At 36.4% G+C, this 27,148-nt stretch overlaps 1 protein-coding gene across 37 annotated transcripts in view; it reads left to right on the top strand.

Moving 5' to 3' along the window:
• PTPRD (protein tyrosine phosphatase receptor type D) overlaps nt 1-27,148 on the top strand; it is a 601,423-nt gene that overhangs the window by 510,694 nt on the left and 63,581 nt on the right. For 16 of the 37 annotated variants that reach the window (XM_061479480.1, XM_061479506.1, XM_061479505.1 and 13 more), the window contains 5 exons: nt 2,955-2,969; nt 6,050-6,162; nt 12,888-13,007; nt 15,042-15,139; nt 26,157-26,280. In XM_061479480.1, the coding sequence (XP_061335464.1) occupies nt 2,955-2,969; nt 6,050-6,162; nt 12,888-13,007; nt 15,042-15,139; nt 26,157-26,280 (470 nt within the window). The remainder of the gene's footprint in view (nt 1-2,954; nt 2,970-6,049; nt 6,163-12,887; nt 13,008-15,041; nt 15,140-26,156; nt 26,281-27,148) is intronic. The other 21 variants (XM_061479501.1, XM_061479498.1, XM_061479516.1 and 18 more) reach the window with 5 other exon arrangements.

Here is a 27,148-nt window from a genome sequence, read left to right as displayed (position 1 = left end):
AAGTGGTCCACCTATCAAATTGATGTCTCTCCAATTCAGAGACAAGGATGTTGTGTGGAACAGTGTCGAACACGTTGCACAAGTCCAGGTAGATGACGTCAACTGCTCTACCTCTGTCCATCAGTTCGGTGGCCCCATCATAGAAGGCCACCAAATTGGTCAGGCAGGATTTCCCCTTAGTGAAGCCATGCTGGCTGTCAACAAGGCACTTTTTCATGTGCCTTAGCATGCCTTCCAGGAGAATCTGCTCCAAGATTTTGCCAGGCACAGAGCTGAGACTGACTGGTCAGTTCCCTGTGTCATCGTTTTTCCCCTTCTTGAAAATGGGGGTTATATTTCCCCTTTTCCAGTCATCAGGAACTTCACCTGACTGCCATGAGTTTTCAGATCTCTCCCTCCTTTTTAAACAGATGCTATTACAGATAGAGTGGATAAGTTATATGGGTTGGTGTGGGGGATATTTAGCTGTCCCAAGTACTAGGACTTCATTTTTGACCCCTTTATTATTTGTTGGTCAGTTATTGCTTCTGCATTTTGTCGTCTTAAAATCTGAAAGCAAGAATTCTGCATCGGAAGATTTTTGGATCACATATTAGAATATAGCCAAATGATCATTGCAGCCTTGTACTTAACAGTAATAAATGGGGAAAATACTGAAGAGTACCTTTTGTTGTCATCAGATACTGCTGCAATGTTCTATCCAACACAACTGAGGCTTATTAATGTATTGTGTGCATAAGAGCTCACAGATCACACATCCACAGGGCCCTATCTCTGGGGATTACCCTGTCCCAGCCCTGTTCAGAGAATGGCCAGGAAGTTTCAATATATGCAAGAGTGGAATCTCAACAACTTCTCTGGGCAACCCATTCCAGTGTTCAACTATCTTCACAGTAAACATGATTTTATTTTATTTTTTTTTTTGTCTGAGTTACCATTGAATTACAGTTACAAAATCCAGTCTTTCTGAAGTTCATGTCTTTGCAAATGGAACTGACTTGGCCAGTGGCCAGCTCAGTGTTCTTTGTCATTGCAGCAGTTCTACCACCCCGCAGTCATAGTGAAGGGACACGGTTATTTTGGAGTAGATCTTTAGTCTACTGGACTTAAATCTAAACAATAAGACAATGTTGCTCAAGGCTCTGTCCAGCCTGGCCTTGAGCACTGCCAGGGATGGAGCATTCACAACTTCTTTGGGCAACCCATTCCAGAGCCTCATCACTCTCACAGTAAAAAATTTCTTCCTTATATCTAACCTAAATCTCCCCTGTTTCAGTTTGAACCCATTACTCCTTTTCCTACTGCTACAAACCCTGATGAAGAGTCCCTCCCCAGCATCCTTGTAGGCCCCCTTCAGATACTGGAAGGCTGCTATGAGTTCTCCACACAGCTTCTCTTCTCCAGTCTGAACAGCCCCAACTTTCTCAGCCTGTCTTCATACGGGAGGTGCTCGAACCCCCGATCATCCTTGGGGCCCTCCTTTGGACCTGCTCCAACAGCTCTATGCCCTTCTTATGTTGAGGACACCAGAACTGCACACAGTACTCCAAGTGAGGTCTCACGAGAGCAGAGTAGAGGCGCAGGATCACTTCCTTCAACCTGCTGGTCATGCTGCTTTTGATGCAGCCCAGGACAGGGCTGGCTTTCTGGGCTGCGAGCGCACACTGAAGCTGGCTCATATTGTTTCTCATAGACCAACATCCCCAGGTCCTCCGCAGGGCTGCTCTGAATTACTTCTCAAACCAACCTGTAGCTGTAGCTGCAGCTGATTTTTGAATGTGTCACACATGTTCACTTTCACAGGGTTTACATGGTTAGAAACCCAGTTAGTGAATGTTAAAGAGCTCTAGAAGTTGTTCAGTGTATCTCAGAAACTAACAAAATAGAGAGCTCATGTGCCCAGAAAGCATTCTTTCATTCATTTTATTTTTGTTAGTTTGGGTTTTTTTCAACCTGAGTTTCTGTGGTTCTTCCTCCTTGTTTTTAAGAAATCACAAGTTCTCTAATTTGAGCCCTTCACTGATGAAAAGCAAAATGTTCCTCATTCTAGATCTTTCTAGAGCCATTTTTGTTTGTAGAGTGAGTTTCCACTTGTAGGGAAGATAAATGTATTTTGACAGACTTCATCTTCTTTACTCTTACAATGCATTTTTTTTCATTTGTTTAAATAGACAGGACCTAAGCTTGAGTCTTTTAACAGAGTGAATTTTGGCCCTTGTTCCTAGAACAGTTTGGGTTGGAAGGGACCTTAAAGGTCATCTATTCCATATTCCAGCTCCCCTGCAAGGAGCAGCGGCATCAGGTTTCTCTGAGCCCTGTCCAAACTGAACTCAATTGTTTCCAGGGGTATGGCATCTACCACCTCTAGGCTACTGTTTCAAATTCATTTCCATCTTATTATCTGTTGTAAAATAGTTTTTAAAGTTTTCTTTTTTTTTTCTTTTTTTTTTTCAATTAAAGTCATACTTATCTCATATATTTAACCTTGTTCTTTGCTTACCTTTCTCTCCCTCTTCTTCCTTTCTCCTCTGCCTTCCACTTTCATCTTTCCTCTCCTGCCTTCTATCTTCTCTAGAATGTAAGAGGGAACTGCAACTTAGTGAGGCATCATTTTTCAACGTAATGTTAACATTACTTTGATACCTCAGATTAAACGCCCATTCTACATTATCCCACTGGCTAAAATTTGAGGTGGAACTACTTTAAGGATAATGTCTGAAAGAGATTTCTTTTTCAGCAGAAGATTCATTTTGGACTTAACCTTGTATCTTCCATTTATTCTATGATTCCCAAGCATTAAATATTTAGATGAACTGTCACCTTTTAACTTGACTGTTAGATATCTTTACTGTAAGTCAACATTTCTTACATCTCTGGTTGTCATGCTTACCCTGTTTACTGCTGGCCAACTAACTTTGCACCTTTTCTCCTCTCCTTGCTGCATTAAAATGGAGCAGTAAACCTGACAGGTGAGACATGAAAAGTAATCACTCTTTGTTTAATCCAGAAAGGAGAAAAAAAGAGGAAAAAAAAAAAGTTATCCTGATAATTATCTAAGTTATCCTATAATTATCTAAGACAGAGCACCTGTCAGTCTAAATAAACATAGTATCAACAAGAAGGCAACTGAAAGATTTGTTATGTAGAAAGGAAGAAAGCAAGCGCTGCACAGAAATATAACATATGCAGCCAAGTTCTGCAGCTTTATTTTGTTTCTCCACGGGTATGTTTTCAAGAGGCAGCACAGCTATGCAATGTACATGCAGTTTTATCTGTGTTTTGATGAAGTTATGACAGTGGTTCTTTGCTGTAGACAAAGCTGTTTAAGGAATGCATGCTTGTCTTTGAAGTGTTAGCCACTCTAATCTCTGTAATGCTCCATACAGAGTTTTGATGCTGACTTACAGTTGTACAAGCAAAGATGATGTGGTGGATTGATTTGTCCTTTGTGGATTTTTTTTCCACCTCAGTTGTCTCAAAACCATTCCATAATCTAAAACAACTGTGATATATATAGTCTGAAGAAATGACAAAGCCAAAATAATCCTGGGAATAATAATAAATAATAATAGATAAATTGTCCTACAAGTATTAAAAAAAAATAAATAAATTATTAGAAGAGATTTTAGTGTTTTAGCAGATTAATAGGAAGTTATACTGCCCAGTAGTGACTTAAAACTGGAAAAGAGGGAAATGAAGCTTATCTCTGGACAATTCCACTGATCCCTAGACTTGAGAAGAGGGAAATACACACAAAAATACTTGAAAGCTGCATCACACACCTTCACTTAAGAAGAAAAAACACTATGGCATTGTGCTACTGTGGTAAGAGTTTGAGATCATAGAATCATAGAATAGTTAGGGTTGGAAAGGACCTTAACATCATCTAGTTCCAACCCCCCTGCCATGGCCAGGCACACCTCACACTAAACCATCTCAGCCAAGGCTTCATCCAACCTGGCCTTGAACACTGCAAGGGATGGAGCATTCACAGCCTCCCTGGGCAATCCATTCCAGTGCCTCACCACCCTCACAGGAAAGAATTTCCTCCTTATATCCAATCTAAACTTCCCCTGTTTAAGTTTTAACCCGTTACCTCTTGTCCTATCACTACAGTCCCTAATGAAGAGTCCCTCCCCAGCATCCTTATATCCCCCCTTCAGATACTGGAAGGCTGCTATGAGATCCCCACGCAGCCTTCTCTTCTCCAGGCTGAACAGCCCCAACTTTCTCAGCCTGTCTTCATACAGGAGGTGCTCCAGTCACCTGATCATCCTTGTAAATGATAGTCAGAATCAAAATTGAAAAAAGAATTTCTACTGAGTTACTCCATACCAGTTTTTTTAAAATAAGAGTAAAACCAGAAGAATCAAATTTAAATCTTCGTCACTTTGCTAAAGAGAAGTTAATACATGTTAAGGTATTTACCAGAGAACAGATGGAATATGTTTACAGCTAAACTCTTCCTTTCCCCCTTTCCCCTCACCCATAAAATCATAGGAATTGTAACTTTTAAATGATTGCTGCAACAATGTTGCTATTTGGCTTCTTTGCATAGTCTCTGAAATATTGCTGTATGTCCCTTTCGTGAATGCCACCAGGTGTTCATAATTTAAGACCAGTAAGAAATCAACTGAGCATTTTTTTAAGAGGGGAGCCTGGTGGCATTATAACAGATTTAGCTTTTTGACATTTTAAATCAATTAGAGTGAGGGAAAAGAAAAAAATAAAAAATAAACAAACACCAAAAACAAACAAACAAAAAAAAAACCACACAAAAAACTCACATACCCCCCCCCCCCAAAAAAAACAACAAAAACACTCAGGCAGGCACACCCACCCCCACCCCAACAATACTGGTATGTTAGAGCAAATATTGGACACCTGGAAAAGATTTTGGGATCATAAACCTTAAAGTCATCCTAGTTCTGTTTTCACAAAGTAATTCTTCGTTGCTGTTTGCATCTTCTTTTTATGTTAGATAAAGAATATCACCCAGTTTGCATTTTCAATCAGGAACTCAGATGACTAGTGAAGAAGGATTCTTATTGAATTAAAGCATTAAATTTACCTATTCCAGTGTTTTGCATTAGGAAATGATACTCTCAAATTATGGGAGTCCATTTTATCAGAACAGTCAAGAGTCCAAACACTATTCAGTCAGGACTCTGCTTCTCTTTTCCCTCCCCCCTCCCCCCCTTCCCCCCTTCCTCCATACCTCTCTCCCTCCTTCCCTCCTTCCCTTCCTTCCTCCCTACTTCTCACCCTCCCTTCCTCCCTCCCTTCTTCTTTCACTTCCTCACTCCTTTCTTTTGTTTCTTTACTTATTTTGGACAGATTGACAGGAATACTATAATTTCAGCGACAGTCATAATTTGATCAGAAACATTCATACAGAATCTGAGCCTTCAATATGTAGGTGTGATCAGCTGCATGAAGATTGCGTAGTGGAGCTCTTAGAGAGATGAGAGGCAACACAGCAAATTTTTACTTCCTAGAAAATGAAGGGAATAGGTGTCGTCTGGGACAGGTGTCTTCCATACTGTTTTCTGTCATATTGAAAGTACCCAAAGAATAGAGGTGATTTTTTTTATAAGCAATGCAAAACTGTCTGTATAAAATACAAAGTCAATTATTATAACTTCTGTTTATTTTTAATTGTGTGTTTAATTTTTGCATAGTTTTTAATAAAGGTATAGCTAGCTTTTAAAATAGAGATAATGTGATTTTTTCTTTGTATATTTCATGTTATATCTTGTAATGGTTTTCTACCTGGGTGCCCAGCATAATGATCTAGAGGATCAGTCTAGGGCAGAATGGAGCTATTTTCCCCCTGATATTACTTACTATACTTAGATCCATTTTGCCATTGCAAATTGTAGTTGTCCTACCCAATGTGCATAATTATTTTACCTTTCCACTGGATTAAATACTCTTTCGGAAAGAGGCAGCCTGCCTTTAGAATATAGTGATTAAACACTTGGGCACTTTTATTTGTTAAGCTAACGTCTTGATCTTATGTTCACTTGTATTCACCTTCTCCATGCAGGAAGAGGGCTGAATCTGATTCTAGAAAAAGCAGCATACCCAACAGCAAGGAGGTCCCCTCTCACCATCCCACAGATCCAGTAGAGCTGCGACGCCTTAATTTTCAAACTCCAGGTAAGAGACAATGATACCTTACTGAGAGCTCTGTGATCGCAAACTGACTAGTGGTGCTGTTATGGAACAGAAATGTTGGTTCTTTAGCAAAATATATGTTAATTGCTTATGAGTTTTTGCACGATGTATTTCTTCACCAGTTTTTGAAATAATTCTGTAATTTCTTTATTTAATGAAAAATCCTTCATGGAACAAAATTAAAGTTCTACAAAAGAAGACCCAAAAGTCACATGTGTTGATGGATGTGTTTTATGAACTGAAATTCCAAGTTAAACCTGACAGTGCTATAAAAAATTATTGGGAAATGCATTTCTTCTATTTATTAATGATATTTTTACAGCTACTTCTTTGTAAATAAGCTTCCTTCTTACCTACTGCATTATCAGGTAATCCATTAATATCATAGAAAGTTACACTACATTGCAAATGTACAATACAGAAAAGAAATACTAACTACAGAAATAGTCTTGTCTTTTAAAATCAGACTGTATGTTAAGGTCAAGGAGGCTACTAAAACATCAGTAGTTCTGAAGGTAAAAGCAACACACTCCTAAATATTTTATTTACTTATTTATTAAACATTTTTTTTTAAAGCCATTTGGTTTGATAGTCAAGAAACAGTGGGAGAGAACTACTTAAAATAGTACTGATTTGCTTAATTTTGATCATGATGTATCCCAGTAGACTTGTTTTCGATTGCAGTTGATTGCACAGAGTCCCAGCCTGGTGCGTATTACTTAGCAAACTTTCTTGAGCTTTGTGTTTGTCAAATTTATTTAAGTATAAAAAATAATAAATTCAAGCTCATAAAGGCAGCAAGCAAAGTACTTGAGATGCAGAATCTGACATACTAAATATTACAAAAGGGTTAACTGAACTTGCAAATCTTATTTCTGGTTTTCTATATAAGATAGCCCCTGTAGGAGTGAATCTGCAGAGCAGTGAATCTGGGACTAAAGACCCAATATCCCACACTGTGTGCATACGGCAGAGGTAGAAAAGGAAGATCCTGGAGGCTTGAGTTTTACCTTGCTTTATTAGTCTGTTTCAGTACACTAAATGCTCTTTAGCAGCTGGAGCAAATTAGATGTGTTTCAGGAGCACATCTTCTAATTTAGACTCATCTGAATATGGGAATGTTGTTCACATACTCTGGGACCTCTCCACAATATGAACCTAAGTGCAGAGTGGAAGTTTTGGTTCACGGTTCTGCTTCTGCAGTGTTAATGAAGATTCACCTTTACTAAGCAAAGGTTTGTGTTATCCAGCATTTTCATACAAAGTCTTAAAGTTTGTTACAGAGATAGAAGTGTGCATGCAAGTCTTTGAAACATGAAAAGAATGTAGTTCCTACAGTTTAGTTTATGCCTAGAACAAATAATTATATGTATACAGTTATATAATGAATGAAAAGAAGAATATGGTTTCTACAGTTTAGCTTATGCCTAAAACAAATAATAATCTGTATAGTTATATACTGAATGGATGACTTAATAACTAGGTATATCAGCATAAACTTCTGCTGCCCATGTATTTAGATGGTGACTCTTGCCTATTTATAATTTCTCATCAAATAAAGTAATATATGGGGAAAAAAATGCTGCCAAGTCTTAACAGCTTCACATGTAAAATTAATTTATTGTAATTCTAAATTTACATTTAGAATGTAAAGTTATTAAAAAATTGCAGAACTTGTGGCACTTGTATATACCTTAATTCCATTTTATTGATCTGAGAGTGACTGCAGAGGAGAGGACATATACCTTTCCTTATGGTGCTATATTTTATCTGGGAAGCTTGCAGTTTTCTGTGTAGTTAGTTGAGCAGAACATCTGCATCCATTTCTACTATGAATTCTTTTTCTCTGCTATAAATCTTTTTACAGAATGGAGGATTAAGATTATTGTTGAAAATATAGAACAGAAATCAAATTATAATCCTTTTTCCTACTGTTGTACCACCTAAGACCGCTACGTACAGGTCACTCCTGTTACTGCTGATTATAAGCATGCAATTAAATATCAAGGAGAGAATTTCTAACCCATGAGGTTCTTCCTGCTGTGTACCAATGGCTAATTAACATGTAATCTTAGCCCCAGAGAAGTCAAGGCACAGTTTTTGTGCTAGTAAAAGCAGAACCTCACTTAACTCACATTAGCTTCAGTTAGGGCTACCATTTCATTAAAATCCAGATGAATTTAATTTAAACATTTAGATCGTGTTGGAATGTTTATCCAACTCCACAGATTAACTAATGCACCATCAAATAACATGGGAGACAAAGCTTTTCAAGATGAATGTAGAAAAATTACAGAAAAACTGTACATGCAGGGTGGCAGTTTTATTGGTTTTGTTATTCCTTCTTACTCAGGTGTGTGTTTTTTATTTTCTACCAAGTAGGAAGCTTTCTTAGAGGTTTCTAAGCACACCAGTTGCTTCCAGTGGGAAGAGAAAAAGAAAAAAAAAAAAGGTTTAGAATGAATCCTTAATGTGAAGAAGTGTTAGAGAAAAAAAATTCTAAGACATTGGCATATCCAGATTGTCAGTTTTCACTATGAGAGGTGAATGAGACGCTCCTATAAAATTCTGGGTTGTCATAAGCTTTAATACTTTAAAAGATTTCTAAACAGCCTCTTTCCAAAAAATGTTAGCAATCCTATATTTTGTGTGAGGAAAGGTCTAATCAGGTATATTGTAACAAAATAATTTGAAAGTGAAACTCTTCCTCTGGTAAATTTGAATTTCTAACCACAAGCACAGAATACTTCTGATGCAGGTGGTTAGGCATAACTTTTTGATAGAAATTGTAGGGAAACAAGATTTTATCTCTGGTGATATCTAGGCAATGATTAGGCACAATTATGTTGTACTTGTCATAAAACTGTCAATTCTGCATGAAGATGAGGTGAAAGTCCACAGTCTAAGCTAGCAGCCAGCAAATGTCTTACTTTCATGTCACTTTTTCTTGTCCTGTCAATACAGAACTTCGTTCTTCACTAATTTAGTACTTACCTAAAAAGTTTCCTATATTAGTTTGTCCAGAAAAGATAAAATTCATTTCTAGCTTTTTTTCTCACTGGATGGAGTAGCTCCATCGACAAAATTGACATATTGTCTTTACATTTGTAATAGCCCACTGTTCTACATCTGAGAATAGGATCCAATGTTCATATGTGCAATCCAAAAATGTATATTTGTTAGATAAGCCCATATGACTGTGTGTGTGTCAGAGATGTGCCAGGTTTTCTTTGAGTAAACATGAAAATACCCAATCTCTCAGTAGCCTACAGGATTTCATTTATAAGTCTGTTATTCTTCTGGAACTGGAGTGAGTAGTTGAGGAAAAGCCAGTCACATTCTTCCCATTCTGCAAGTTTCTTATAAAAACAGGATTAAAATCATTAACCTGGTGCACAAACGCTAGAAGTCTCCATGCCAGGTAGGGAAGAGGTAATAATTAAGCCCTCATAAAAGGTTTCCTGAAATGAAGAGACCCAGTTTTGCACAGAGGAAAATAACTGATGTTAAGTGGTTTGAGGGGTTTAAGAGAGACCCAAGGCTCAGGCAAAGACTTCAATCTGCCAATCACTCAAAGAACTAAATTGAGTTATGCCTCAAATGTGACTGGGTTTTTGTCCTCATTTAAGTATAGAATACGTCATACTCATTAGCAATTTGTGCAGTCAGGTGCCAATTAAGCAATTACCTCATTATCTCTTACAAACTAAATAAGATGTTTTGAAATACAAGAAAAATAAATCAAATTATTACAGATCTGAGTTAAAGACTCTGTTTTTTATTAGACTAGTAAATGCTCACAGAACACTCTGTGAATTTCTAAGGAAGTTCCCATAACTTACTTCTAAGATGAGGCAGGAAAAGGGTAAAACAGGTCCAGACGAAACCAGTGCATGTAACAAAATTGGAAAAAGTCATGTCTAGATTCAGTCATCTGCTTTGCAAGGTAGGAGGAAATTTCTTCCCTTAGTTTATCCACACAATTCTGTCAAGGAGAATTGTGACAATGCTGAAGGAACTACTGCGGTTTGTCTCCATGACAAAACCAGACTGGAATAGCGTTTTTACAGTGAGCAATCCTACATACCTCTCTTGATGTGAACTTCACTCACACGAAGGATTTAGGCAGCCAGAAAAAGTATAGGTTCCAGAGTGCAAATAACATTTGCTGATATCCTAATTGTTTTCAAACCCAGAGTCAATCAAAAACTGCTTAGCTGGGAGATGGAGTTGAAAGTTCTGCTCCTCACAAGAGTAATTTTGTAGGTTTTTTCCTGCATTTTAGCCAGTAGTTTTGCAACATGTTATTATACTTCACAATTTTAGACCACGGTCTGAAAACCAGGTTTCTCCTTTTCTCAGAATAGATGGCTTTCACACCTCACTCAGAGCTGAGTCTTCTGTTGTGATGCTACAGAGCCTTTTGGGCTGCTTTGTGAAGCTAAGTCTTTGTTACAGAACAAAATTCGCTTTCATTCCAGAATAATTCATCTGCTTTTCAAGAACATCAATTCTTCTGGAATAAAAGTGACTTAATTTTGCAATATTACACATTCTTAACTGTTTTAGAATAGGTGTTGCAGAATGACATTCCTCTAGAGCTAATCTTGTAAATTTAGCTTTGTACACAAGATGTAAGATCACTCTCTGGCTTTACTGTAGCTGTATGAAAAAGAAATTCTAAAGCAACAGTATTTTTTTGTGAAATATGGTAAAAGCATCCTTGCCAAATTTTTATGGATGCCAAATTCCTCTTGAATCAGGGTCATAGCTATTTTTTTCCAGTCTCCATGTCCAAATTTTAACATGTATGTAATTCTATCTCTTTGGTAAACACTGTCACTGATTCCTTCCTTTTCCTGTAAGGAAAAAACATCTTAACACAGATTGGTGTGTAGGAAGGTATTTTGTGTTACTAAATAAAAATTAAGATGTAATAAGTCAGGTTTTTTAAAATCAAAGAGTGTTAATTAGATGTGGACCTGAAATACGATTTATTTAATAAGAAAATTTCTATTAAAATAAGGTACCACATTTTCAGTTCATCTAGATTGTAGTCTGTGTGCTAGCAGCTACTTCTAACTCCCTTCTTGTTTATTGTTGGCATGTCAACCTACAGGTCCAAATTTGTAAAGAAATGTGTGTTTTTTAAATGATTTAAAGCTCTTATTATAAAACCCTGACAACAAAAAAAATCCTAATTTAACGCACTGATGACAAGGCCTAACACCCACTTGTTTCAATGTGGTAAAGGAGAATACATAACAGTTTTAATATCCATTAGTACGTAGATGAATTCTGATATTGCTCTGTCAGTTTTTCCTTGAAATTGTAGCACATATGGTATTCTGTGTTCCTTAGTCATGTATTTACCACAGATTAACAGGAAGATAATTCTAATCTGCAGTTAAACCATACATTCTCATTTTATTCATGTGGAGGGTTCACTACTAGGCTGCATAAGCTCAATCACATTGGCAATCTTCTACCAAACCTGAAATAAAAGCTTCTTATGCATACAATTTCAGCCATGTTTTGCATGTGCTGTTTTGGGTAGGAGATGGGGGGAAGGGGAAGGAAAATGGGGTAGGGGATATGGTTTTGTTGGTTTGTTGAGGTTTTTTTTGCTGTTTGAGTTTTTAAGAGGTTTTATCTATTTATTTTCTAATTTCAAAGTTTGAAAGCATGTTTTCAGCATGGTGTTTCTTTTGACTTTCTAGCATGTCACAGAATCCGTTGTAATTTAGCTGTATTTTGTCCTTAATTTTTTTGTGTTTTCATAACATGTTGATTGATGTGGAGATGTGTTAGCAAATAAGTATATTTTCTTATTTGTCGCCACAAAAAGAAGTGCGCTTAGCTGTACTTTGGGGATTATTTTTTTTTTAAATTTCTACACCTGACGTTCGCGTGCAACTCATGTTAAGCTCAGTAGAAGCCTCATGCTTTTGCATGAGACAATGAGATCTTGAAATGTTCATTTGTAATCTGTTCTAATGCTTGTTATGATTCATAGTCTGATTACATAAAGTCCTTTAGCACTTCTTTTAAGAAATAGCTACTTTTATTGTCTCAGTAGAGTACATTTTATATATTTGAAAGATGGAAACATACCACATGCAATTACTTCACAAGTTAACTACAAAAAATTTTTTTAAGAAAGTTAATAAATGTCCAATTGTAAATGCCCAAAATGAGTTGTGAAAAGGGCAGTCAAAAATTGCCAGTTTCTGAAGTTGTAAGTAGTTCCTTTTTTTTCCTCAGAAAAGAAAGTTTTATGTCAAGTTTCATTTTGCACAAAGTGTTAAATGTGAAATCTTCCCTTAGGAATGTCAAGTGGCATATAGAGGAGTATATAAAAAAAAGAAATTGTTTAAAAAGAAATGGATGTTCAGCATCTTTAAAAACTGTTCCTTAAACATCTTTAAAAACTGTTCCTTAAAAGTAAGCTAATTATTGAGATTTGTGTTCATGATGCTGGTAATTTAGACAGGTTCATCATGTGATGAGCAAGTCTCATTCTTTCTGGTTTTACGTCCTTTATGTCTACAGTAGGGTAACTGGACCTTTAGACATCTTCTTAGTTGAGTCCAGATGCTGTTTTGTGAATGTCTGAAGTGTCTGAATGTGCAAGATTGACTGGTTATGATGGTCTACTGCTGTTACTAATTTGTTTCCCATTTCCAATTGGCTTTTGCTTTTTACAGCTTTGAGCAGTAATTCAGTCCCCTACGCCTCCCTGATTGGCTCTGTGTCCTCCCTCTCTAGCCAAACTACCACTCAGTCCTTATATGATAATAACTCTCTCCCACGATTCGCTCGAAAAGGTCTAAACATCTTTGTCTCTATTATTTTCTTTGTTCAAGCACTGCTTTAGATGTACATCAGTCCACCTCCATTTCCGGATAAGTCTAGAGTTCTCTTGTGCCTTCTCGCTCACATATTTTCCATAGGGGTGCTTGATCTGGACAAGTGTAATTATTAAATGACTGTCACCCACACTCATTTTGAGAATAGCCAAGTTCTATTAAGTGAAATTTCTAAGAAAATGGGAGACAACCAGAACGGATTCCGATAAATTAGTACTCATGGACTAACTTGTTAATTGAAATTTATAATAAATTTTTCCATTATATCTGAATATTTTCCTTTCTTAGTTGATTGACAGTGTGCTTTAGTATCTACTGTAAATAATGTCTTACCATCACAGATGTGCTATGAAGGTAACATATAAATGTGTAAGTGTACAGTTAGAAGAATTAAGGACAGTGCTACTAGACATTATTTTGTACTCTAGTATGATGCCTGAAATGTCAAAAAATCAAAAAGAAAACGAGAATTAAAAATAAATAAATAAATAAAAACATACTATAGCATGACTGTGTTGTAACCACATAGTCATTTTAGTCAATTTCAGCTACATTTACAGGAAATGAAAGTTCACTGTCTTAGGCATGCTCTTGAAATTCACGGTGACAAAGCAAACTGCATTGTGCAACATGGCTTCCAGCTTGAGCCCCCTTGAGTCATCACTGTTTTCCCTTTGTAATTTCAAGAGATCCTGGGGTTCACTAGCTTGATATTTTCTAGCCAGCTCTGAGTTCTTCCACAAGTAATTGAAAACTCAGTTTCATTTTAGGTGTGATAGTGTAAAGCATGAAGAGAAGAAAGTAAGCATTTTGGAGAAGGGTGTTGAAGACTAATAGTGTGAAACAAGCGTCCCAAATTTTTGCTTGGCAAATCTTCAGCTGGCAGATTGTTCTAGTTGACCCCACATCTGTCTTTCTTTTGCCTTGCTGTCCCTGTACTTGCTTCCACACCTATCTCTATCTCCATCTCCAATTCCCAATTCTTCTTTTTCACTCAGTATCTTCATCAGTGGACAAAGATGTTTACACCTGAAGTAGATTGTAGGTACTTTTGGGGGTTGATAAATGGGGTTTCAGATTAAGCATATTTAAAGGTACTAGTGCAGTCAGTATGTGTGTCCAGCCAAACTGTACAACCCCTGCCTCTACAATCTGCTACTAGTGAAAACATTTTTGAAGTTCTAATTGTCTGATGTCCAATGTTGTCTTCAGTGACTGTTGTCTGAAAGCAATGGTGCATGTTATTCTAGTCATTCATAGTTGCATGTTAGTCACTTCGAAGTTTCATAAAATATTTGAGTATTTCTTATTTAGAATACATAGTCTTCTAGACCTTGATGCATTACTATTAATCCTTATCCATTTCATTCTTTATAATTTATTTTATTAAATTAATTTCATGTTGGTTTGAGGTTTCTTTGTTTTTTGCCATTTCCTTTGCAGGTTCAGGTGTCTCCGGTTACCTTGGTAACCTTCATTCTTCAAGTTCGTTTTTCTTGATTATGCATAAGTCACTTTGTTTTCTGTCAAAACACTATTCTTTCCCCTTTAGGGCTCTTTCAGTGTCTGTTTCTCAGCTCACCTTTCCTCATCTAATTCAGTGGAGTTTCCATTTCATGCAGTGCAGGAGAAGGAGTTTGAAATGACATTAAGAGTCATTACTCAAAGCAGAGGTCAACATTAGGTCTAACTGTCTCATTTTTCCATGCCTAGCTAACCTCATTGACTCACATCACAGTAACTCTTTCCTCTACACTAGGAATGTTAGCTTTGGGAGTATGCTTGGTGACTTCTTTTGATTTGGCTTCAGAGCTCATCTATCCAGAGCATGTCCTGCTTTGAGTAACCAAACTATTTGCCTGCTTCTCTCACATACGACATCTTTACTACTTACACATTTCTAGCCATTCTAACTACTACATTTTCTAAATTTTAGAGTGATGCCATCACTGTAGTTTCCTTTAAATTATTTTCCTCTTTCTTGTTCAACAGGTATGGCCAGTCATCCCCCAATACCCATCTTGGAACTTGCAGATCACATTGAAAGGTTGAAAGCAAATGACAATTTGAAGTTCTCACAGGAGTATGAGGTAATTTCCCCCACTTTCTCATTATTTAAATTATTTAAAATGCCATGTTTTCTGTTTCCCTAGACATCTCTCTGATACGCACCTACTGTGGAGGTGCCAGTTTTGTATGATATTAAAACAATGATAAAATTTTTTTTCTGTGTAAAATTACTACACTGATAGGGTGGTTTCTTTGCTTGTAACAGTATGTTCTCTTTTTACAATGACATGTGCCAGGCAGATTTCATGGGCACATGCCTGAAGTTGTATGTGAATGATACAGCACTTACTCTCCATAATATACACAAACATCCATCTACTTTGCAGTTAAAAGATCTTCCATTATATTTAAAATCTCCTGTGTAGTCTTGACAGGACACATACAGTATGAGCTCCAAAGTAGTTACAGTCCACTGTGTTAATTTTGTGCGCATTAAAACCATTTGCAGTTGCCTGGTTGCCCTATTATACCAGTTGTAAGACATTCTGTTTTCCTTCTGTCAATAATACCACATCTGTAGAAGAGTGGAAGAATTTAAGAGTAATCATCCACCTTGTCTGCAGGACTATACATCCACAGATAGGTATTGGTACAGTGGAGCCATAAGAGCCTCTTATGTCAGTAATTTGTGGCTAAAGAGACTTAGATAGCCATCCATTAAACACAGTAAATTATAGGGTTTTTTTTAATGCCCATATTGTCTATGTCAAAAATTTGTAGGTAAAGTATACACTGAACCATTAAAAAAAAAATGCTTATTTAGGATATCTGTGGGTGATCATGTCAGAGACCCAAGGATTAATAGCTCCCAGAGGGATCACTGACAGTATTTTCTTTATATTCTGCTGTGCCACTAATCGTTGCTTAAAACTTCCAAAGACTTTGTTAGAATGATGGAGTAAAAGCACATTTTTTTAGAGAATGTGGAGATGGTATGGTTCGTCTTACACTGCAATTATCTTAAATTTTTGGTAGTATTTAAATCATTAAAATCATCTTGAGAACATAATCTTAACTGTTTATAGCCCACATTTTGAAGGTACATTAAGTTCTTAAATTGTAGGTATCTGTCCCTCCAGACTTGTTTACCAGTCTGCCTAAAAATAGCAGCTTTCACATTTGGTTTTTTTTGTGTTTGTTTTATATAACAACTGTAGATCAACATGAAGCTTCATTCACATTGCTTTTCCCAGTGGTATTCAACATTTATCTTTGAAATTCCAGCTTTGGAGACGAGACTTCATTTCCATCTAGTGCAAGATTCATCCGTTTTGAAACAGAATTAGTGAAAAGCATTGCTATTTGATTTCATGGTCTAGTCTAGGCAGTGGACTAAGGCTGCAGTTTGATGATCACTGTAAGTCATCTCCCTGTCTTGGCTGTGCATTCCTGTTTTCTCTCTTGTGCCAGTCCTGGCACTAGAACATGTGCAGCTGTTCAAGGATTATCTCAGGAAATAGATTCAGCTGAAAACTAATTGTTTTATTTTTCTTTGCTGTTTCCAGTTGGATCAGTTCCCTGAACTAGCTCACCACATTTCTGCATGAGCACTAGTGCCACCACAAGTGAGTTGGTGGGGTCTTTTATGGCCAGGGATTGGGACTTTCTCTTTCAGGAGCAGTCCTCACTAATGCTCTTTAAAAGCAACTGTTTGATTCTGAGACGCAAATGAGTACAGATGGTTACAGTTGAACTACGATCACTTCAGATAACATTTAAACTGGGGATACAGAAGGAAAAAAGAGATATTTTTCATCGTCAAGAGTTAAAGATGTAGCATGCAGCAGGAAACCACAGACCTTTATTGATAGTGAAGTCCTCCAGTTAATTCCCATTTGGAGAAACAAACCCTCTTTCTCAGTTACCACTGATTATTTTTTCAATATATAATGTCGTTTCCTCCTCACATTCAATTATTGTATTTTACTCTTTATAGAATTTCTTACACTGTATGGATGAAATTCTTCAAAAATAAATGGATAGTATACAGCAACTGTTATGACAACTTTGTGATACCATAAAATAAAATATATATATATTTACACAGTTTCTTCATGAAAGCTGACTTCTCCTCCAACCTGTAGAATTTCTTCAGGAGGTTAGCTGCATTTCAATAGAAATTTATTTTTTATCACACCCCGCATTAGTTACCACTTGAAAAGAATTACTTGTTTCACAACTCAAACACATCTTTTCATATTACATGGAACCTTTTCAAGCTCTTCAGAAGTATTTGAATACTTGTGCCTGTTCCATCCTTGATCCTGTTCCATCCACGGCCTTTTGATCAGAATTTCTGATCAAAATTGCATACAGGTTTGTTTTTCTCTTTTTAGAAGAGTATCACTTCCTTGCCTGTCTTGCTTTCTCTTCAGACAGACAGAAACTTCCCCATCTGTTCAATACTTCCAAAAGAAGAAAATACAAATCTACATGCTGACCCCTCTCCTGATTTATACCCTCTGGCATAATTTTCTAATGGTGCCAGTTCCCCTAACTGTCTTGCATTTTCTTAGAGAAGATGAAGGAAAACATCTTTGTAGACCTGGACCATGAGAGAAGACAGGTTTACTTCCTTCAGATAATCCCAAACTCAGCCCACTGTTCTCCATTCTTCTAGCACAAAGGTTCCCTAACAGGTTTTTCTGTGTATGTGTGTTGGGGGTTTCTTTTATTATTACTGTTATTACTATGTTTCTTTTTTTGTGCTTTGTGAAATTTAGTTGAGAAAGAATCTGAAATTTCCATTAAAGAAATAGTAAATCCAAACTGCATCTATTTGCACTCTGGTTCTGAAAGGAATGCCTAGCATAAGAAGTCAAATTGGGAGAGTAGGTATTGCAAAAAGTAAGCAACAATATACATAGTATAAACTCAGGAAAAAAAAAAAAAAACAAAACTAAACTAACTAAACTATACAACTCCTTCATTACTGTGATGCAGTAAAAGGGGTGTATTCTCCAGTGTAGGCTGTCTTCCAGCTGTGTAATGTTTTCTAAGTTTCAATGTTGTCAATTGGTGTTCCTCCTACATCTGTAAGTCTTCAGAAAGTATTTTATTTTTTTATTTCAGACATAAAACCATATTCATAAGAAATTGACCTGTATATTATATTTCCTTCTTAACTCAAGCTTCAGAATTAACAATAAAAAGTGGTCATGGAAATAGACTGAAACAGAGCATTCATGTTCTGCCAACTTCATGCAACACATGGGATGCATTTATAAGGTCATTTCCTCCTATAACGTAGAACAGAAAACCTATTCCTCCAAAGCAGATTCCTTTTTTAAAATATTTTCACATTTATTATCTGAGAACCAGTCACTGCAACACAAAAATTACATCACCAGTGTCTATATCTTACCTAATGATTTACTCTGTATGTGTGTGTGTATGTGCACCGATTAACTAATATTATGAGAAGTTATATGTAATTTTAATGCTTTTCCTCATTAGACTTCTTTTGGGAAATTACAGCCGGTCTTTTGCTTGAACACTGAATATTGGAAAAGATGAGGATGCATTTCAACTCTGTGCCATACTGCTGTACAAGTATTATTGTAGCTTTTCAGGATCAGTGGGTAGAGTTTGTGATGAGAATACAATTTAATGAATATAGTACATTTATGTGTTTTTTGTATCTCAAGCTGTGATAAGGTAAACACTGGACGCTAAAATACGATAAATTTTATATAGTAGAAGTGCATAAAACTTACTATTGATATAAACCACTTTAAAAGTCCATGAAGAACAGATAACCTACTGAATGAATCTGCACCAAGGAAACAGCTGCACTTAAATGCCGTATCATTACAGATAATAGTGACTCATATGCAAAAATCAATTTCTTCTCAGCAAAAATTTGTTTTCTTTATCTTTACAATAGCTTTCTTTTTCTAATAGTACAGACATCATTTATGTGTATTCTGTAGCTTTATGTTCATAGGATGTGCTCCATTTATTGAGAAACAATTAATGTAGTCAATGAAGGATGAAAAGTTGTTTGTCTTCTTATTAATAACACATATGCTGTTGCATTCACCTAGGTTGTTTGGTGCTTAGTTCCACCCAGAGTAATATCAGAACCAGCAGGACAATTATGATAGAGAACTTTAAAGACATAATGCAGGAGTCTGAAGTGGCACTAGTTAAGATTTATAATAGTGTATTATCTTTTTCCTTTGTGCTGTGAATGCTTCCTTGGGTTAACAGCATTCATTTATGTTTATATAATTAAAAGAATATTCAGATAAAAGAAAGCTGGGTTGACATAATTGAATGCTAGGTTTAGGTCTGATACCTAATGCTGTTTTGCCAAGGTATTCCACAAAGACAGTTTAAATAGTCAAACACTATAAAAAATATGTTAGTTTTATTTTGCCCAACTGAAAACCATGATATGTGTAAGAAGAGAAAAGTTGTCCACTTCTTATAACAAGAAAAATTATTCAAGGACAGAGTAGTAGGTCATTATAGGTAAACATGAGTTTTATGGGCACTTTTTAGAAAGATTCATTTGTAATATTTTTGGAGTTATGGGGGACAATGGAGGAATCAGTGAAGAATTTAAGTCCTTTACTTGTCTGCTAAAATGAAAATGTTTACAGTGCTTTAAAAATATCTTGAAAATTTAAATTAACATCAGTGTCCTACATGAGACAATTACAAAATTTGCAGTTTAAGAGCTGCTGTTTTTCATGTACTATATTAAACAAACAAAAAAAAAATAGGATGCTTTAATTGCAAAATATTTAAAATAAGCAAGATTTTTTATTACTCAAGTGTTATTATTTATTTCCTACCTGAAGCTCAACGTAATCCTCTGTTTCCTACACAGTATTATTTCCACCACAGCTTGTTATATCATGGACAAAGGATTTTAGTTGCTGATAGGGAATAAATAGATTACATTTAAGACTGAAGGCGAAGAAATATAAACCAGTAAGATTTATTCTTTAAAACTTAGGTTTTCTAAAGCTTTTCATGTAATAGAGACTGTCCTTCAAAAATGTTTTCAAATAATGGGTTTTTTTCCTCCTAAAGTATGCTTTAGTTATATGCATATATAGCTTGTTTGATTTCATTGGAACCAGGTTTTACAGAATCTTATTTAGTCATTGGAATATTAGCTTGATACTGTAGAGGAAATAACTTTGGTCTTGAGAGGCGTTTAGCAAAAGCCTTAGTAGCTTTCTAGCTACTTTTGAGCAGTTGAGTCACTTTCCTTCAAAAGTCAATAGGAAATGTCTCATCTGTGAGCTTTTAACTTTCTTTAGGACCAGGATATGAACTTATATTTTAGTTCCAAAGATTTAAGTATGCAAATAATATGGGTTTGTCCCCATCTCTTGAAGATGACAGCCTTTAAAGTTTAATGTAAAAAACTCTGCCTTAATAAGAAAACTCCAGCTGATAAGTTACCATGGTCATGTATTAATATTCATGCATCTAACATTCGTGTTTTGGTAATGCAGTATGTAAACCTCATTCTTTTAGCAGGTTTCTTGCATAATACAATAGCATCCTATTATAGATGCATCAGCTATGATACGAGATTCTCCTCACAATCACTGACATTGGTAAAAGATGTTCAAATTGATCATTCTTATGGGTAGCTGACTACTTTCTCCTGTTGTGCAGAATCTGTTTGTATTGACATGCTCTCAAATCTGTCTTTTTCATTCTTCTTTCTGTACCTCATGTTAGGTTTCTCTGGGACTCAGTACTTTTTGATGATTTAATTTGAGCCTCAAACAGCTGGGAAATTCTTTAATAGACATGCTCCCTTCCCCTTCTGGGAGTGTGAAATCTACATAGTAACTCACAATGCCTGTGACACACAAAGACTCAAACCTGCTGGCTCTTACTTTGCTGACCATTAGCGGACCACTGTTCCAGGACAGGCAAACATATGTTAAGAAAGGTCACATTTTGTCATACTCTTCCCTTCCTTCGTACTATGCCAGGTTATATTCCCAGAAGACTCAGGATCACAGCAGGGAACATTTGCCTCTTGTTAAAGTACTTTAAAGGAAAGCTTCACAGTGAGAAGGTACAGAGTTCACTGAAGGGGGATTGTTTGAAATTCTTCTGAAAACGCATTTGAGTTACCATGATTCATAGTCGAAGTATTACCTTATGGATGGGGCACTGTACTAGTAAATATTGCTCAAATCTCTTCCCAGTAACAGATCAGACTTTTTCAGCAGCCAACAATGTAGGACACAATAGCTGAAAGATTAGTCAAAGCATGGGTGGGTAATAACAGTATTATAGATATATTTATTTCTTTTGCACAAAGCACCCATACTGCACAGTTATGCTATGAACAAATCCAGTTCTTTGTTAATAACAGCTTTATTGAAGGCAAGCTTTCAGAATGAATATACTAGAAATCCTATTAAAGTGCCATCCATTAAACCATTAAAGCACTCTTTAAAACTGTTAGTACAGACTTGTTATTCATGAGTTATTGGTCTTTCGCACTTCTGAGATGTGTCTGCCAATACCACTCTACTCTTTGTTCTAGTGTGGCTATTAAGTCTGAGGAAATATAGATTAACTTTCTTTTGACAAAACAGTGCTTTGTGGGAAGATAATAAGGCCACAGAGTGCTTCAGATTGATGAGAAAACCAGGAAAGATTAAAGTTCAGTCCATTTGCCTGGTTTTGACATAATTTATGTTAATTATGTCTTCAGGCAGGCCTAAATATTAATCACTGAATTACACCATCTGGCCATACGTCATACAAAGAAGTGAATGGGGAATGCAGTATTCTACTGTTATGAACGTATCCTCATCTACTTCTACAGATAACTGACAGAGAAAGCTGCTGTTTATTTTTTTTTTCTTGGTATTCAAAAGCAGCTTTACATCACCTCAATAGTAAGGACTGAAAAGAAGAACAATACAGAACAGCTGAAGCTAAGATTTAGATGTATCTTAATAATTATAAGTTCACATTGAAAATAGGTACAATACAGAGCTGAAGCTCTTTCTCACAATAGATAAGAATCTTACCCATTTTGAGAAAGAATACTTAGACCGTAATTTTATAAATTCAAATGCATATGCAAAAATACACATTGAACTTTATGTTTGCAAGTAGTCGTAATTACAAATAGATAATTTATGTAGGGTTTTGTTGTTTGGGGTTTATTTTTGGTTGATTGGTTGGTTGGTTTGGTTTGGTTTGGTTTTGATAGGGTAAAGCCCAAGTCTTGCCGTCCAGACTAAAAACTAGCAACATGTTAGCCAGACAATTTCTTCTTTTATTTTTTTGTTTGCTTGTCAAATGTGAAAAGAAAGCGTATGTAACATGTATATTGTGAAATAATTTCCAAAATATTTGAGCACTTTAGATTAACACCTAAAAGATCAAGCAGAATGTATTATTCAGTGAGAAATCTAGAACAGTGCAGAGCAGCGTTGCTTCATTCTGGAGCAGTAGACTATTCATTACCTAGCATTGCATATATGCCTCTCAGAAAAAAATTCTGCCTATGTCATCGCTGACCTAAGTTACCTTATTCACCTACATTCACTCAAAAAGGAAAAAAGGGGAGATTCTTACTGAGAAAGTCATCATGAAAGTTTGATTGCTTTTCAAGTCGTATGATGTAGATGAATTACTGGTCAGCTTATAAGGAGGTATGTTTACAGATCTTACATATACCATATATGACTCTCCTCAGGGCTGATGGAAATATGGTCACATTATTTCTGCTCACCTTAGATGAAATAAATAGCACTTAGCAGTAAAGATAACAGTATATATTTTTGTGTTTTAATGAAGCAGTGCTCACCTGCCATATATCTCAGAGGATGGGAAAACATTAGCATGATGCAGCTAAATTGTAAGAAAATGGAATGAAGATTTTACAGAGACTTGCTTTATTGATAAAGAGGAATGTCACTGTTGAGTCAGGAAAAGTAATGTTTTGGTTGGAGAAGGACCAAGTCCTAATATTGGAAGGATCAGGTTGCTATGTTTATACTTAAATACAGCACAGAAGTGATGTCTGCTTTGCAAGTGGCAGAATACCAAGTGGGTGATAGCTTGTTGTTCCTATGTATGTAGACAAAACACAACAAGGCTGAAAAAAAGCCATCAACAGTTTTTTAAAACTCTTAATAACTAGTCTGTTAAGATACTAGCTTAATAATAGTAAGGTATTAATACTATTAGCATATTAATATATGTTAAGCATTGTCTCACAAATTGCTAGGTCTGTAAACCCAAATATTGGGCTAGGTTCTTTTAAATCTATTTTTGGCACAAAAATTGTGTAGAAATGAAAAAAAAATCAGATTCATTCAGACCTTCTAACCATTCAAGAACATCTTCTGAACTGTTAGTAACACACATAGCGATACAACTCAATTGAATCATATCCAAACCACAAGTAAAATTTTTGTGGCCTCCCAAGCAGTTTATTTCTTCCTCACTCCTCTAAAAAGTTCCATTTCATTTCCTCTTGAGGGAGGAGCTGCCACACTGTCTCAAGTACTGTAGGTAAAGTAGCATCCAAAGAGTGAGCCGGAACCTGAACCATCGCACTCCTCTGCTCAGCAGATCTGACCTATTTTATGCAGGGGAACTTAGCCAGACCTAGCTCCAGAGGGCTACAGTGAAAATAAAAGTCAGGAAAATTAGCTGTTAACTGTTATAGAGGTTGATTTAGTCTACGATATTAGTGGATAGAATAAGGTACTGTGACTTGGTTGCCTAAACAAATGGTGGGGTATTCTAAGACCTCTCTCTCAGGCAGACAGATAAAATGATTTTTCTTCTTTTCTTTTTTTTCTTTTTTTTTTGTTATTTTAGAAGAGTCATGCTCTGAAGCTTACTAAGTAAACTGTGTAAGATATATAAAGATGGATATCCTGGGCTACATCAAAAGAAGCGTGACCAGCAGGTTGAAGGAGGTGATCCTGCCTCTCTACTCTGCTCTCTTGAGACCTCACTTGGAGTATTGTGTGCAGTTCTGGTGTCCTCAACATAAAAAGGACATGGAACTGTTGGAACAAGTCCAGAGGAGGACCACGAGGATGATCAGGGGGCTGGAACACCTCTTGTATAAAGATAGGCTGAGAAAGTTGGGGCTGTTCAGTCTGGAGAAGAGAAGGCTGCATGGAGACCTCCTAGGAGCCTTCCAGTATCTGAAGGGGGCCTATAGGGGAGCTGGGGGGGGACTCTTCATTAGGGACTGTAGTGATAGGACAAGGGGTAATGAGTTAAAACTTAAAGAGGGGAAGTTTAGATTGGATATAAGGAGAAAGTTCTTTACTGTAAGGGAATGGATTGCCCAGGGAAGTTGTGAATGCTCCATCCCTGGCAGTGTTCAAGTTCAGGTTGGACAGAGCCTTCAGTGGCATGGTTTAGTCTGAGGTGCCCTTGCCCATGGCAGGGGGGTTGGAACTAGATGATCTTAAGGTTTTGTCCAACCCTAGCTATTCTGTGATTCTGTGCATGTGAACAAAACAGTTTTCTGACTGGCCAAATAGTGATTATTAAGCTGTGGGATAAATCCCAACAGATCACACTAATTTTGCACATGTTCATTGTCTGATAATATCTACACTAATAGATTACAGGTCATAGTTCATTTCCATTAACATAAAATGGACTCGCAGCTGTTTTAAGGCTGGGAGGAGTCAGAACAAGCGATGTAAAAATGATGGCTTGATGCGTTAGTGACAGTATGGGTCTTCGCACTTGTGCTTTTTTCCTGGTCTATTCATGGAAAGTGAACATAGTCGTGGTGAAGTGGCCCATCTATATTCATCTGTGTCATTAGGGGTTTTTTTAATTATTTACAGCAACCTAGCACAGGGAGCTGCAAACAACGCTTGTACATAAGTATTGATGGAATAATTTTGAGAACTGTAATGTTGCCGCAAGGAAAAGTAAAACATTACATGATTAACTGTGACTTTTCAGTGTGAGATGACCTTTCCTACAGGTGCTACTATAGCCAGTATAAGCAGATATCATCTGTTGCATTTTTTATATTCACACAGCTGTATGTATACTTCAAGCATAGAGGTATAAAAGTAAGCAATAGAGCCTGTAATCTTCCTATTGATGAAGGATGACAGAGGGTGGGACAAGCTTAAGTAATTCCATCCTGGAACATGAAGGAAGCAGGGAATAAAAAGTGCTTCTAGGACTGTATAGTTGTGTGTATAAATAAGAGATCATTAAAATTTCAAATATGCCTGAATTTCTTTCCTATTTATGACTCAAGGATATAAAAATCAAGTCTCTTTATGTTGTCTCTTGGTGATATGCACTTCATTCCCTGAGCAACACTGGTGTCATATGTCGGCCTGACATCAAAATGAAAGAACAGATATAATGTTATTTTTCTTCTGGAAAACTTCTTCAGAAATATTTAGAGTTTATTTAGTAAACAGGCCACTGAATTATTTGAACTTGTGTGCTTAGTAATAGAGAAAGACAAAAACATTTATTCCTCTTCATCCCAGTGTTTTGGAGATTTCTGACATTTTTTGTTCATCCTCTTTTATGCGAGAACCCAGACTAAGTGAAAAGATAAAAAGATGGATAGAATACCCTTGCCTTTCTGAAGGGAAAGCCTTGGATTTGAAAAGCTTATGGTTTAAATTCCTTGTGGAAATTTTGGGTGCATAAATACAAAATGCTTTATATACTGCATTCTAATATATTACCATGTCCTGAAGTCATAGTTTTCTTTCAAAAGCAAAATATTTCCAGACTAAACTGTAAGTAAGGAAGAACTGCATTACATTAAGGGTGGCTGAGCACTGGAACATTCTGCCTGGTGGGCTTTGTGGAGTCTCCCTGTCTGGAGACATTCAAAACCCACCTGGATGCGTTCCTGGGTAATGTGCTGTAAGTTGCCCTGCCTTGACAGTGGGGTTGGACTGGATGATCTACAGAGTTCCCTTCTGACCCTGATTCTGTGACTCTATAAACTATGGGAGCATATGGTTTGTAATGATTATAAATACATGTAGTCCTAGCTTTTCTTCTCTTTCTCTTTTGAAGTCCATTGATCCTGGGCAGCAGTTCACATGGGAACACTCTAACCTGGAAGTAAACAAACCAAAGAATAGATATGCGAATGTAATTGCGTATGACCACTCTCGTGTTCTACTCTCAGCAATAGAAGGTAAGGAGACCTTTGAATTTAAACTAATTAAATCCTAAAATCTGGTATAATTTTACCTCCAGTATCTTTGCATAGTACTATAAAGAAGTGTTACTTCCAGTAAATTCCTATAATGACAGTCCTTTTCTGATATGTATTCTCAGTACTAAATTATGAAAATGCACTAAAATTAACACAGGATCACATATAGCACTGAATGCATCAGGTCTCTCTATATATGCCAATGTGTTACCTAAAGTAAATTATTATTGCTGTTATACTAACTCTACAAAGCAAATATAGCAGTAACCATGCATTAATTAAGGTTTTGGTCAGTCAATAACCTTATCAATATATCTGCTTATTCAGTTTCATTTGCCAAATCCTAATGGGGAAGGGGGAGGGAATCATTTCAGTTTTTATGTTCTCAAGGAGAATTTTGAGAATCCTCTGTTAATTTTTTTTTTATCTGCAATCTGAGTGATAAGAGTGTTTAAACAAATGTCCACATGCATTGTTGGAACCTCAATATTTCACTGTCAAAGGAATGGAAGAGGGATATAATAATCTTTATTATATCTCCTTTTTTTTTTTTTTCTCCAAAAGCTTTCCAAAATCTTGAATGTTTTAGAAACTTAACTTATGAAAACTGGCCAAGGTGATCAGCCCAGGGGACTGTGTCTCTTGTATCAAGTGCTAAAGAAACGGGAGGCATTTGGTTTTCACTCAGAGGATTTGTTTTCTTAGCAGCTCTGCCTTACCATTGTTCTACTTCCTGGGACGAAGACAGATTTTGTTGACAGTCAGGTATTAATGATTGCCAGAATATAATCAACTATAAATTTAGGTGATGAAAATAAAATTTGCCTTTAGTAACTCTGAAAGGGCT

The sequence above is a fragment of the Pezoporus flaviventris genome, unplaced genomic scaffold, assembly GCF_033815535.1.
Source record: "Pezoporus flaviventris isolate CSIRO_AGI_PZ_B2104156 unplaced genomic scaffold, CSIRO_AGI_Pfla_v1 ptg000150l, whole genome shotgun sequence".
NCBI lineage: Eukaryota > Metazoa > Chordata > Aves > Psittaciformes > Psittacidae > Pezoporus > Pezoporus flaviventris.
The sequence above is the reverse complement of the archived record's forward strand: the minus strand, read 5'-3'. Positions and strand labels throughout refer to the sequence as shown.